Consider the following 13,678-nt stretch of genomic DNA (forward strand, 5'->3'; position numbering starts at 1 on the left):
ACATATTTATGGTTACTGCTCTTCCGTGCGCAGAGCGCCGGGCATCGCCATCCCCCAGTGCCACCGTCCTCCAGCACCTGAGGGCAGGGCGGAGGTGGACACCAACATGGGAGCCTCTCCCCTGGCAGCAGGACCTTGAGCTCAGGCTCACAGCACCACATCCATACCGTCCCCACCGACACAGGGCCGTGCCCAGCCCGGCCCGGCGGGGACGTGCCACGGCTGTCCCCGGGGCTCTGTGCCCAGGCAGGCTGTGGGCCTGGCACCCCGTCCCTGTCCCTCACAGCCACTGCACCACTCAGCCACCGGACCGGGCCAGCAGCGACTTCGGGCTGATGCGCAGGAACGAGATTAGGGCTGGATTTAGGTCGCTCTTCTAAAGGACAGCAGCTCAGCCATTCTGCCTGGCACTGCTTTGATTACTGCTGTAATTACAGTGTGGGAAGGAAAAGGGCTGCCTCCTGCAATATGAACGGGGCAGTTCCTGGGATCCTCCCTGAAACAGCCCCCTCACCTGTACTGTCACACCTTCTTCTTCCCCGCTACTGCAGCAGCCACTGGCAGCCAAGCAACCTCCAGGAGTGCAAGAGGTTTTAGTCTTTCTAAGTGGAAATCAAAACAGCAGCTTATCTAGCAAGCAAAGTACAAGAAATTCTCTTTGGTTTAGCATTAGTGAGTCAGTGCTATTGATAGGAATAATGATGTTTTTCCAACCCAATCAGTAACTTATTTTCAAAGGAATACAGTATAAAAAACTTTGATGAAGGCAAATGTATAACAGAATAATCACACCAGGGCTGGGTGAGCATTTAAATCCAGCATTTCTCTGGCATATATATAGATAGAGAATAAAGTGCTATTGCTGAAACACAGCAATACATCACAGCCATCAGCAGTTCCACAAATGGTGTCTTATCCAAGACAGCAAGAGAGTTACTCCTTTTTAAAGGTTATTGTAACTGGAGATCATACTTGTCAATACTATTGACAGCTCTTTATAAAAAGCACTGTTTCCTTTGGCTGCAGAAATCTTCCTATAGTAACTAAGTCATTAATGCATAATTCAGATATTTTTTAAAATACAGTTTAAATCTTTGTGGTATTACAATGGAATTCTGGTTTTCTCCAATAGCAAAAAAAAAAAAAAAAAAGAAGAATGAACCATTACAGCAGTTATCTGTGCCACTACTTTTGAAAATGCAGAAGAAAGCAGAAACATTATTTCTGTTTCAGCATCCAAAAGCAGGGATTATCCTAGAAAAGCAACACTTTATATATGCAGAATAAGATTTGGTTTCACATGAACAAAATATTAATCAAGTTCAGATTTTTATCAAACAGGTTTCCCAAATGAATACACAGTATTTCCCTATTATTATGACAGTTCACAAAAAAAATGACAGTTACTTCAATAAGCCGGCTAGTCCATCCAATCCCTAATCCATGAGACTTGGTTTTTTCCAGCTATAATGTCAGAAGATTTAGTGCTGCATTTGAGCATCTCTTCTTAAGGGGGGCTGGAGACATGCTTGAATTCCATTCCTCCCACAAGCCCTGCAAAGATGAGAAAGCCTAAGCAAGCGACCTCAACTGCTTCTGAGGAGCAAGTTAAGTTTTGGTAACTTGAACAGCTAACAAATTAAGCTATCTCTGCCTCTACTTGCACCATTCTCATCCACATCTAGGTTACTTAACCTGGACAATCCCTCTAAAAATGCCATGTGCAAATCTGGACTGTACTTAAAAGTGAAAAGCAAAACTTCTGTAGCCTGCTCTTCATTTGTGTCAGTTGCATAAGTCATGAACAGGAATCGCAACTGATCAGCTATTCCTCGGTAAAGGGAAACTTAGTCTATTTCCAGCAAACTAGGAAAAAATCCAGTTGCCTATTTTCAGAAGAGCCGTGCACACAAGAAGTTGTATGACTGTAGTAATGCCACCAAGTTTTCTGGCAGCGCACTTCGCGCACAGACTTGGCACGGAGGAAGCGCGAAGGAGAGCGGCGCGGGCGGTGGGGAGGCTCTGCAAGGCGTGAGCACGCAGGTGCCAAGCACACACAAGGACAAAAATGTCTTTTAGCTTTCTAAAAATAAGAGCCTACTAGATAAGAAGCACAGTTAGCCAGACTGCAGCATGCCCTGTTTAGATTTTAACATTTCATTGAAGGGAAATTAATTTTCAATACGTGGATATTTGTAAGGAAACAGCATGAGGTAGAAGAAATGTGCATTTTCCCCAAGACATTCAGCATTTTCAGTGAGCATGACCAGTATCCACTCTCTGCTCTGCTGGCCATTAAAATAAAGTATTTGATCTTAAAAGTAATGAAGTAATACAGTAATGAAGCTCCCTACAGTTTTCAAGCATACACTGAATAGGACAGTAAGACACTGAATCTTTACACAATTGGCAAAACTAGACAGTGGAAGGCAACATTTACAGTTCATGTGTGGCAAAAAAGCCCTATAAAAACCTTATGAATCTTTTCACACAGCAAGCAGGCTACCATAACTCCACCAATATTCATGTCTAAGGCAGTGAAAGCACCATCCAACATGGTCCTTCAAGTTCCAGTTCCCACACTGGCTTACTGCACCTTCTCTTCCTCCAAACTGCACCCTCAATGGAGGCCAGTCCTTCCACTTCAGAAAAAAACACTAATTCTCTCCCTGCTTTCCTCCAGAGCACTAAATTACTTCCCCAATGAAGTATATTCCATATTCTTTTTATTTGAGTCATGTGTACTCTGAATTTTTCTAAACTGTACTTTGTGACACTCGAACAAGATCCTACAAAATTTAACATGTTCCCCAAGCAAATGGTAAAAGCTGCTACAGCCAGAAAACCTTGTGCCCTGAACATATAACTCACTATATATGCTCATGACAGTCATATAATATGACAAAACATATGAGAGAAACAATTTAATGAACAATTGGGTCTTTTGTTAAATGCAATGTGAAATATTTACTACAACAAATTCATTTGAGCACATGCAATTCCAAGGGTGATAGTCTCAAAATGGCTTTACCTGAAAGAAGCAGGCATGAAGAGGAAAGTTAATGGAAATTTATTTTTCATAAGCCCTAAACATGACAGAAGAGCTCCCTTCACCCTACTTCGGTGGAGTTCAAAAAGGCACTGAAACCAATACTGAAATTTTCATGCTTTTCAAGATATTTCACATAAAATATCCTGCTTTTATTTTATGAGCTCTCCAAATATTAAATGCCAAGAAATCCTTAGATAGTTTCCTTTCCTCCTTCCAGTCCCTGGAAAGAGCCTGGAAACAAAAAGGTTTTTTCCCTCCATCCTTGAGTGAGAGCTCTGTGATAAGGGCCACAAGTGTTTCGACAACATCATAATCTACACACAATTTTGTTGTGTGCCTGGGTACACTACCAAGTTGAGCAATAGGTAAACAGCTTTTAGCTGTTCAAAATTAGTTCACTTAAAAACCCCAAATCAGCCATCTGTAGAACCAGCTGTGGAGCAACTCACTCATTCAAAAAAAGAAAAAAAAAATCTGTAACAGAAAACATCGTACATGAGAAAGAAAAAAATAATCTAAGCAAAATGAACTCTTTGCTTGGTGGAAAATTCTGATCTACCAAGCTTATTTTAAGCCCTGAGCATCCATTCAGTGGAACAAGAACTATAAAACAAAATACTTGTCCCTAAAAGCATGTCAAAATGCTATACAACCATAAATGTTGATTTTATTTCATGTTCTGAACAGACCTATCAACACTACAAGAATCAGAAAAGCAGTTCTTTGCCCTACTTTCACGAGTAACACTGAAACATTTCACTTCAGGCCTGATGCAGTAGATGAGGATTTTTTTGTGTGTGTGCTTTTTTTGTTGTTTTTAATTGAAGAGAGTTTTTGTGGAAAGATATTTTGGGCTTAAGGCAAGGAAAGCTTCCATACAGGGGAGAGTCCCGGGCTGTCCCCAGCGCAGGCAGGGCACAGGTCAGGGAGCTCCAGATGAGGCCAGAGCTGACTCACAGGCAGCTGCTCAGCACACCCTGCACCGCAGTGAGCCGCCTGCAGATCTGCACAGCACCACCGAGTCCATCTCACATCCTCAAAGATTTTCTAACTCCTGCTTCTCTCTTCACAGGAGAGGCCCTGGGGCCTCCAGAGTAGCAGCAGAGCACCTCTTGTCCCTTCTCCTGCTCTTTGCTCAGCCCTAAGGCAGCTCCATCAGTCAGACCCGGGCGCTCTGTTAACATTGGCCGCCAAAGGATTCACAGGTTTGGAGATAAGCAGGTTCTTGATTACTTTTTTTTTTTTTTTTTTTTTGCTAAACTGGGGATGATCTGTATAGCAGCTTAAGTCACAGCAACTTTTCACTGATGCCTTGATGCCTTGTGACTTACCTCAACAATCTCTTTAAGCACTAGGACAGTAAGATGTAGCTACCACAGCTACATAACACTGAAAGAACAAGGTCATTTACTCCTACAAAGAATTTTAAGAACATTTTTAAAAAGAATAGCCATTTGTGGGTTTGCTGAGATAGAACAGACTTTCTGTTCCCTCAAGCATCTTTCTCTCCACCCATTACAGCAGAGAATTCAATTGTAGTACCTTGGTTTTTGAAACCTGTAACACAGATTTCTAGATGGGCTCTCACTACTGCCTGCCTACAGCAGCATTAGTACTCCCCAAGCTTTAAAAGAAATGTTTTCTCAGCTACATCTCAAACCAGAGTTAATTTTTCCATGGCTGTATTATATTTGTGGCTCACAGCACTCCCTGTTCTTCCCCAGCATTTCCCACTGCTGAGCTCCCAGCTGATAGAAAGCTCATGTCATGAGTCCCTAAAAATATAACATTGCTCAGTGGCAACGTTAAGTCCCATCATATTTCTGTTACTCCACTTCTTCCTCTATCACATCCCAACCCTCCAAAGGTATTAACAACGTCTCCCGAACTGGCATTACCAAAAGTGTTTGTATGTCCAAACCATATTGCCGGACCTTGCCTAGTTTAAGCCAGTTGCAAAGACATTGCTTCAAAAATTACTAATTTTGTTAATTTTTCTTTTAAATTATTCACAACTACGCTGTATTTTATAAATGGATATATCCTATATGTGCCAAAATTACTTTCTTTCACTGAAAAATGAAGAGGGAGATTACTTTAGCTTTGAAATCTGCTTAGTGTTGCTGGAGCAGTTCAGCAAAACCGACTGAATGACCATGGAAGAGGAGCCTTGTAGTCGAGGCACCACATTGCACAACCCCCCCACACTTAGGCTGTCCTTGAGCAGTGCTCCCCAAGAGCACAGCTGTGCACCTCAGCAAAAGACAACTTGCAAAGTCTGGGTACATCAGGGAATGCACAGCCTACCAGCCAACACAGCTTTAAAAATAGTTTCTTTTCAGATAGATGACTCAAAATTTAGGTAGCTGAAACCCCAATAGGTCATACCATGCAAATCAAACCCTGTATGCCATCAGCTGGGAGGTGGCTGCTGGGAGTCAGGAGTTTTCTACTAAAAGCAGCAAATCTGAAAACACGGGTTTTTGTGGTCACAAGTACATGTGAAAAAACAAAGAGATGAAAGTACATTTAGCTAATGCTTCAACTTGGAGATCCCAGGGCTGCCTCCATATAGTAGTGTGTGCTCACTGCCAAGGGTAGAGACTAAGTTACCCTGCCTTAAGATAAGGTTCCTTGGAAACATACGTGCATCCACCCCTTTTACTGGTGACAAAAACATGAACTTCAACCAGCGCACATTGACCAGCGGTACAGATCATCGTGTCTTTCTCTTACACAACCAGAAGGCAAGGTACTTCCTGATGCAATAGCTGCAGAGACCTCATCAGGATCCCATCCTCAGGATCCCACTGCCAGACAGAGGGGCTCACAGCCGACTTCAACTTCAGCCACGCACAGCTCCTTTGCCTGCAGTGTGAACGCACGGGAATGGGCAAACATCGGCACTTAAACACTTCCAAACTCCTAACTCCATGAGGAAACGCCAAGCTCCCATGCAATTAAGCCCTGTTATTAAGCCTGAAGCTGATCAAATTTTATACATAAAACCCTGATTTAAATAGTTTCTTTTGCATAAACAAAAGTGACACTGAGGAAGAACTGCTGCCTTAAGCGAACGTAATCAGCTCATATCCAGTCATGAGCCCACCAAAAATAAACATTTTAGAAAATGTGTTAGAGCCTAAGCAATAGTTTTGTTCGGTTTTTTTCTGTAACATTTGTGGGGTGGAGGGGAAAAGAAGGATGCAGGAAGACTATTTCTGAATAGACGTAAGGTGCGAATAAACATAATAAAGATGCGGTTCCATTAATATATTCAGTTCTTCCCAGATCCCTCCCCCTCCTTTCCAGCGCAGAGACTGAAGAAAATGCATCTGCCCCGGCAGAAAGCTCGGTCATTCGGCTCCCTCCAATTCCGTAACCCTGGGTTCCCCGGGCTCCCTTCTCCTGGCAGTGGCACCCCGCTGACCGAGCCGGGCCGGGGGGGCCAGCGGAGCCCGGCCTGCGGGGGCCGCGCATCCCGGCGGCCAAACGCTCCCCCCGCCCGGCGGGAGCTGCTCTCGGCGGGATGCTCCGCCGGCCCCTGCGGAGGATGCTTTATCCTCCAAAGTCGCTCCCTCCCTGCGGCTCCCCCCGGCGCGGCGACCCCTCCTCCTTCCCTGCTCGGGGGGAGCAGACATTTTGAGGCAGCGCATCCCGAGCCCCGCCGAGCCGCAGCGGCGCGGGCGAGGCCTCCGGCGGCGCCGCTCACCTGCCAGCTCGTCGGGCTCCAGCCCGCTCTCCGCGTCGATGCCGCACAGCACGAAGTAGTGGGCGAAGCGGCAGGGCGCCGCGCCGGGCCCGGGGTTGCCGCTCCCGCTCATCCCGGCGGCGGCTCCCGGCGGCGGCTCCCGGCGGCGGCTCGGTGCGGCAGCAGCGCGGCTGGGGCGCGCCCGCGGGCCGGTCACGGCGCGCCGCCCCCCATCCCCGGCGGGGCCGCGCAGGCGGCACCGAGCGGCGGCACCGAGCGGCGGCTCCGGCGGCCCCGCTGTCAGCTGAGCGGGGCGGGGACGGGCGGGACGCGCCGCGCTGCCGGACCGCCCCCGCGGGGCATTTAAACCCTGCGCCGCCGCCCCCGCCCCGCGCCTCGGCCGAGCGTGCCCGGCGTGCCGGAGAGCCGCGGGCGGCTTTGTCACCCGCCGTGTCCGCGGTCCTTGGATAGGCGATTAAAGACTAAAGCTCCCCCGCGTGTGAGCAGGAGGGGTTAGCTTTCTTTAAATAAAGCAGGAGATGGTGCCACTTCCTATCGGGAATGTCCCTTCCCCCCCGCCCCAGGAGGGAGCTCCCGGAGCCCCGCTGCCGGAACGCGCCGAGCCCCGCCCGGCGCCCGGGCTGCGCTCAGCGCTTCCTGCGGGAATCCTGCCGGGGGAAACGGCTTCTTCTCCTCCCCACCCCAATGTGGAAGCAGCAGCCACCACCCGCGGTGGATGGCTTTTGTGCGGTCTCCATCCCCGCGCCGTGATGGATGGCACACGTACCACGTTACGAGAGAGCTATTTCTTGGCTACGCGCATTCTCTTTCCAAGCAAAAATTTAAAATGTTGCTTTGTTCCTCGTTTATTTAAGATTTACTAGCCATTCTTCCGTGTCCTGAAGTAAATCAGCATTATTTTAACCGCGCTGCTAGGATCATTCTCGTTAGGATCGCCCGATGCCAAAACACTGGCAGCTCCATCCAGGAGCGGCACCTACTTTTAAAGGGGCAGAGATGATTCTTTTGAAGTTTTAACTTTTTCTTCTCAAAGTAATGAGATTCCCCCCCATATGTCGATAATTCTGACATCTGGATATCATAAGGATATCGTATAATTTAGTATTTCCCAGTACTCTAGTATTATCCAGTATTCTGGATATCATATCATTCAGTATTTTCACTTTTATCCTTTTGTGTTTCGTCTGTTTGTTAGTCCTGGTCCAAGCTGCCTGTAATAATTAGTCTTGTCATTTTCTTACTGTGGACTCCTATGACCCCTTTGTTTTACCTCTTAGCAGTGTGAATCACATATTTTCTTTTTATGGTTTACATGTCCTTGTTCAACAAGTGCCTATGATAAGAAAACGCCTACAAGGAAACTGATAATTCATCCACCTTGTGTCATTTTATGGAGGTACATGGAGTAACTGTCTGACCTGGAAGCCACCTAGGTCAGCATCTCTCTCTCTCTCTTCATCCTGTCAAATTAACAAGTTTTATGCCCTTTTATTTCTTAGCTTCCTCTAGCGTTCTAATGAAAGCAGATAATACCTAAACTAATATTTTTCCCTTCCCAATAACCCCAATTGCCAATAAAAAAAAAAAAAATTAAAAAATTTAGAAGAAGATGAATCCTCTCACAATCCCCAATTCTTGTAGTTGCAGCACTCAGTAACAACGTGAACCTCCCTGGAGCTGCAGAGAAATTTTCCATGAGACCAGTCATGTTCTCGACTTTGCACCAGAGCTAGGTTGTTTTGTTTAGTTTGGTTTGTTTATTAACTTGTATGTATTTGCTTATTCAGCTTTAGATCAGATGGTAAGAGCTTGACAAGTCAGTCTGTGACTCTCATTCAAAACCAAGCGCTCACATTGTAGGTACCTTTGTTTTTTTGTGGCCCAGTGGCATTGGATGTCTCCAGGAAGTCCAAGACAGAAGCTCCAGCAGCCTCTCTAAAGGATATATGAGTTAAGACTGCTTCTAAAAATAACCCAAAAATTAACACAATGGTTCTGACCTTTTTACCTTAAGTAAAAACCAGCTGCTAACTGGTTCTAGATTACTTTGGTTTAGCTGTTTTCTGTAAAGGGCATCATTTTTTGCTTGAATAAAACTCAATGCACAGATACCTCAATCTCAAATCAATAGTGCATATAGCATTAAACAAGAGGAAAAAGCACAACACATGAGATTGGAGGTGTAAAATAAATAAACTCATTCTTCCTGGGTTATCTGTGAGGTTGAGCTCCCACTTCTATATGTCCAGCTGCCACAGACACTTTTTTTGTGGGGGCACTGATTTCTTCTCCTAAGACAACTGATCTTCTAGGCACAAAAGTCACCCTAATGAGGCCACTCGGATCTTTTGCCAACCAGTGCCAGCAGACACAGCTTGCTTGGCACTGTTAAGCCATGTTATGTCCCTGGGCCTGGATTTTCTCACCTAAACCCCTCCATCTAAGTTGTTCTAATATTTCCCTCCAGGCTGATCTAGCTTTAGTTACTGCACACTATCTTTGGGTAACTCTTCTTCACTCTCATGGGATTTTTTCCCACCCCTCCATCCTGCCTCTCATCCCAAGGAACCTGTAACTTTTATGACATTTGAGCAGAATCTAGGCATTTTGGTTGTTTTTGCACCATCCAAAACCACCTTGCACTGATCACCTGTGCCTCCTAAAAAAGGGCTGCCTTGCTTTCAGTACTTCTGCTCTACTAGCAACATTGAGTGCTTAAATTTTACAGAAATCACAGCAGGTCCACAAAGGTGCTGTGAAGCTTCTTGCAAGAGTGAGAGAAAAACAGAGATGAAACTTAAAAGCATCACAAAGTGCTGCACATACTAACTAATCAGGCAAATGCCATGAGTTTTTACATTTGTACAGCCTGGGAAGCAGCAGTGTCTGATAGAATTGCGCCATGAGACACATCTGAGATGATCAGAGATAACTGGGTGGGATTATGAGTATTTTTTCCTTTCACCAACAAAGTGTTATAGTTCCATAAGGGATTTGTACAGGATGGGTGTCCTCTATTCAAATCATATTAACAATTACCCCAGGGAGATGAGGTTTGTCCCTGGCACAGCAGAGCACAAAGCAGTGTCAGAACTTCTTAAGTATTGCTCCAAGGAACAGGGATAAGGTAGGACTCATAATTTCAGATTGGGACAGGCACAAAAACCTAGTGGCATAGAGCAGATCTGCCTGTGACCTTTCACTCTGATCTGCTCTCCCTCGGCAGCAGCTTTGTTCCTTCACCAGCTGGATTGCCACTGGTACAGGGGAAGGTTTTTGGCTTGGCAGATTTGTTCTTCCTCCTTAGGTATTTGTATCTCTAGTTGCCATGAATATTTCTCTCAATGTCAATTTGGTTCAGGTTTCCCTCTCCATAACCTCTCAGTGAGTCTTTGTTCCTCAGAACCTGTTAGTTTAAACTGGGTCAAATGCTAACAAGCGTGTCAGCTCCCCCTGCCCTTAGGATCTGCCATAAAAGATCAGACCATCAAGCTTTTTGGCCTATTTCTGCAAGAAGCCAATGCCCAATGCTTCAGAGAGGTGGAAAAACCTGCTATTTAAAGCTTACATCCCTTCCCCTTGCTGTGACACTGTTGCTTCACTTTCTATTTTCTTCATCGTTCTTCCATGAATTGGAAATCACGCTGCTGTGCTGGATTGCTCACCCCTCCGCACAGCTCCACAGTTCCCTCTCTAAGATCTTTCACAAGCTGCCAAGCCACATTGATTTTCCATTGAAAGCCTCTCCTGTTTTGCTCTAATATCTATGGGGTCATGAGATCCTGTAGGGTGGAAGGAAGGAAAACCACTAAGATGCAATACGAACGTTTGTAATGCTCAGAACATTTCAATCCTTGGCTGACTTTCAGAGGAGCAGTGTTGTCAGCCCCTTCATGAGGAGCTGGATGTGAATATGTCACGGGATATGGATTGGTTAAGGATGGACTGTAAAATTGAAATCCAAGTCATTCTGGCACAAAGTGCAGAAGAGTCAATAGCAGAAGTTGGAAAAAAAAAAACAACAGCAGAAAATTTTATAGAGAGGTTCAAAAAGAATGCAATTTTCATTCTCTGAGCTTATGCAAAAAGACTGCTTAGAGCACGGGAGAAGTGTTTGCTGCTTCAGGGTCTAAACCCAAATAAAACATAAGGCAAAAAGCAAAAACCACTTCCTCCGGCCCAATCCATTGTTGCTTAGAAAGCAGATACTGTAGGTACATATTCTAATATCTAAATTACAATATCATTAAAGCATGTAACTGACCTTCTATACCTGCCTCATATCTATAGAGATTAAACTTACATAAAAGAACATGGTTTTCCTCTGCCACATTGTATAATTATTATTCATCCAGCAGGCTTACAGATAAAGTAAAAGATTATTGTTTTGCAGAATCTCTGCCATAGGACCTCTGAAGCTCTGGTGATTTAAAATTTGAAGGTTTTAAATCTCTAATTCCCTATTGTAGCCCATTGCATTTTATTAATTTTATATACATTCATCATACACATGCCTTGCATTGCAAACACATATAGATTAATTTCCCTGTTATCTGCTTTCTGAAAGGATCCTTGAGGGAGAGGTTTCATGAGGCAACTGAAATTATGCAATAGTTTATTGCACCTTCTTCCCCCCTCTTCCATGGGACTGACTCTGTGTTCCCACTGCTTCCTTTACAAACAAATCTGTAGCCTTGCCTGCCTCTCTTGAGTGTATCCAGTTCACCATCAGCAAACAGATCCCAAAACACAGGCAGGGATGGAACTGTGTTGTCCATTTTCATTCACATCATCATCATGCTGCAAGCCAGGCTTCTCAGCATGCAGCTCATCCCTCTGCTGAGGAGGCAGCTCTGCTTCAGGGCTGGCCTCTCTGGACCTTCAAACCTCCTCCCATCCTGAATCAGCCTCCTCAAGGGTTTAGTCTTGGAGGGGGGAAGTGACAGCTAACCCCCAGGCAGACAGGGCACACAGAGGTCAGACTTCACACACCGCCTCAGAAACAACTCCTAGGCAAGTCCTGTGGCTGCCAAGCCTGGTTTCTGGAGGTTTGTGTCCTCTACCACCCCTCTCTTTCCTCTCCCCATGTTCAGTAGTACAGTATGGCAAAAATCTGTGGTGATTCCTGCCATTTTCCTCCACTTCTGCCTGTGATTCTATACTGAGCTTGTGAGATGCACCTTCTTCTGCCAGGCAGGTGAGGGCTTGCTCCAGTCCCTCACTCCATGAAGTCAGGAGAAAGATCATACGTAACCATTACCTTTTGTATGGTTCAAGATCCTTGGGTCAAAGACCTTATTTTGCTCTGAGTAAGGTACACTTCCTGCTCTTTGGATGTTAAAGACACAGAGACTGTTCCCACTGCTACTGAGATAAAACCTGATGAGCAAAGTACTGCTTGGATAAATCACTAGCATGTCATGCACTAATGGAGGTGTTGTGCTGGGACTTCCAAGCTAAAACAGCACACAGAGATTTCCATCTATCTCTGACAGCATCACTCATTGCTGCGTGACCTTGGCCAAATTGCTTGTAACCTGACTTGCAGAAGCCCTTGTGCAAATCAGGTCACTGTGTTTCAACTGCCCTCAGGAAAAGAAAGCCAGCACTGCCTGAACATCTGCCAGGCACAAAGCTCTATTGTTGCCCAGGCCAGCCCGATGCACCAGGAGGCAGATGCACCTCTACAGGGCAGCAGCCCCTGTGCTGAGTCCCTCCAGCCACGCGTCCCACCACCACCTCTGCTGACAGATGCCTTTCACACCAGGCCTGAGACGAGGCAGGCATTCAGTGAGGACAGCAAACCTCTATTATTCATTTCAAACTAATTTCTGCTCTCTGCTGAAGGTGTTTTCTTCCCTGCCTCTAAACTCCAACTCCTCTATTTTCAGTGCTCCAGGACTCCAGTCCTTTACAAACTGTCTGTTTGGGAAAGACCTGATAAGGTAGAAGAGTCTTGCAATATAATACAGCTGCCCACATAAAGCATGAGGAAAAGGCATCTTTTTAAAGCACCGGAGCTTCAAAGGCACATATTGTGGCAAGGAGAAAGGCATGAGGGGATCCTGGCAAGCTGCTTGGACCACATGCCCACAGCAATATTGTCTGCAGTGGCAGGGGTTCAGGCACAGCTGTGTCAGTGGTCTGTGCTCCCAGTTAGATGATCTCTGGCACTGGGAAAGCTTCCAGAGAAGGTATTCAAGCTGTCACATCTACCTGAGTAACACCGTTGTGCTCAAAGCCTAGTCACAAATATTGCCTGCCTTTATCAAAATCAGGTAATCCCATGTCTGCCAATACCAGTGGAAGAGTGAACCAACCCCACGGGTTTCAAGCACTCTGGACAAAATCTGTCCATGAACAGCAGGTAATCCCTTTGTCAAAATGCCTTTGGCATTATTACAAATGTAATTAGAGTCTGATTCAAACTTCCCTTTGAAGCCTCATTCAGTAAGAAGTGCCAGACACCCTGCATCTACATTACAATGCATCCTAGCACACTCGAAAGCCCAAGGGCATGCTAAAGAAATCCAAAGCCATCGAATCCATAGCCAATATACAACATGCAATCAAGGACGGATGAAAAGTATTTCCTGCAATGAATACGTATTGTGAATTTTTATGTCATTTAGCAAGGACTACCTTTGCTCTGTCCTCTGTGTTCACACTATTGCAGCGGTGTTGTTCTGAATCTAGAAGCAGTTCATACTAATTGAGGGCATGTTTCAATTTCCCTACTAATGCTTTTAGCAAAAATCTAAACATTTACAGGTTCAGCCATATCTTTCTGCCACTTATTCCTCATGCCCCAGAACAGCACACCTCCTCACAGTATTTGCTGCTTAGGAGAGTTACTACTGACAGCAGCCACACCACAGCTTTTCTGTGCCGCCTGACTGTGCTTGTGCTTTGCT

General features: G+C 45.5%; 1 protein-coding gene across 6 annotated transcripts in view; it reads right to left on the reverse strand.

Moving 5' to 3' along the window:
• DENND5B (DENN domain containing 5B) overlaps positions 1 to 7,201 on the reverse strand; it is a 105,202-nt gene extending 98,001 nt beyond the window's left edge. For 4 of the 6 annotated variants that reach the window (XM_072923506.1, XM_072923509.1, XM_072923507.1 and 1 more), the window contains exon 1: positions 6,765 to 7,008. In XM_072923506.1, the coding sequence (XP_072779607.1) occupies positions 6,765 to 6,876 (112 nt within the window). In that variant the 5' untranslated portion in view covers positions 6,877 to 7,008. Of the gene's footprint in view, positions 1 to 6,764 lie in introns of all 6 variants that reach the window. The other 2 variants (XM_072923510.1, XM_030263256.4) reach the window with 2 other exon arrangements.
• Between the last annotated feature and the right edge of the window lie 6,477 nt (positions 7,202 to 13,678).

This window comes from Taeniopygia guttata, chromosome 1A (assembly GCF_048771995.1).
Source record: "Taeniopygia guttata chromosome 1A, bTaeGut7.mat, whole genome shotgun sequence".
Classification (NCBI taxonomy): domain Eukaryota; kingdom Metazoa; phylum Chordata; class Aves; order Passeriformes; family Estrildidae; genus Taeniopygia; species Taeniopygia guttata.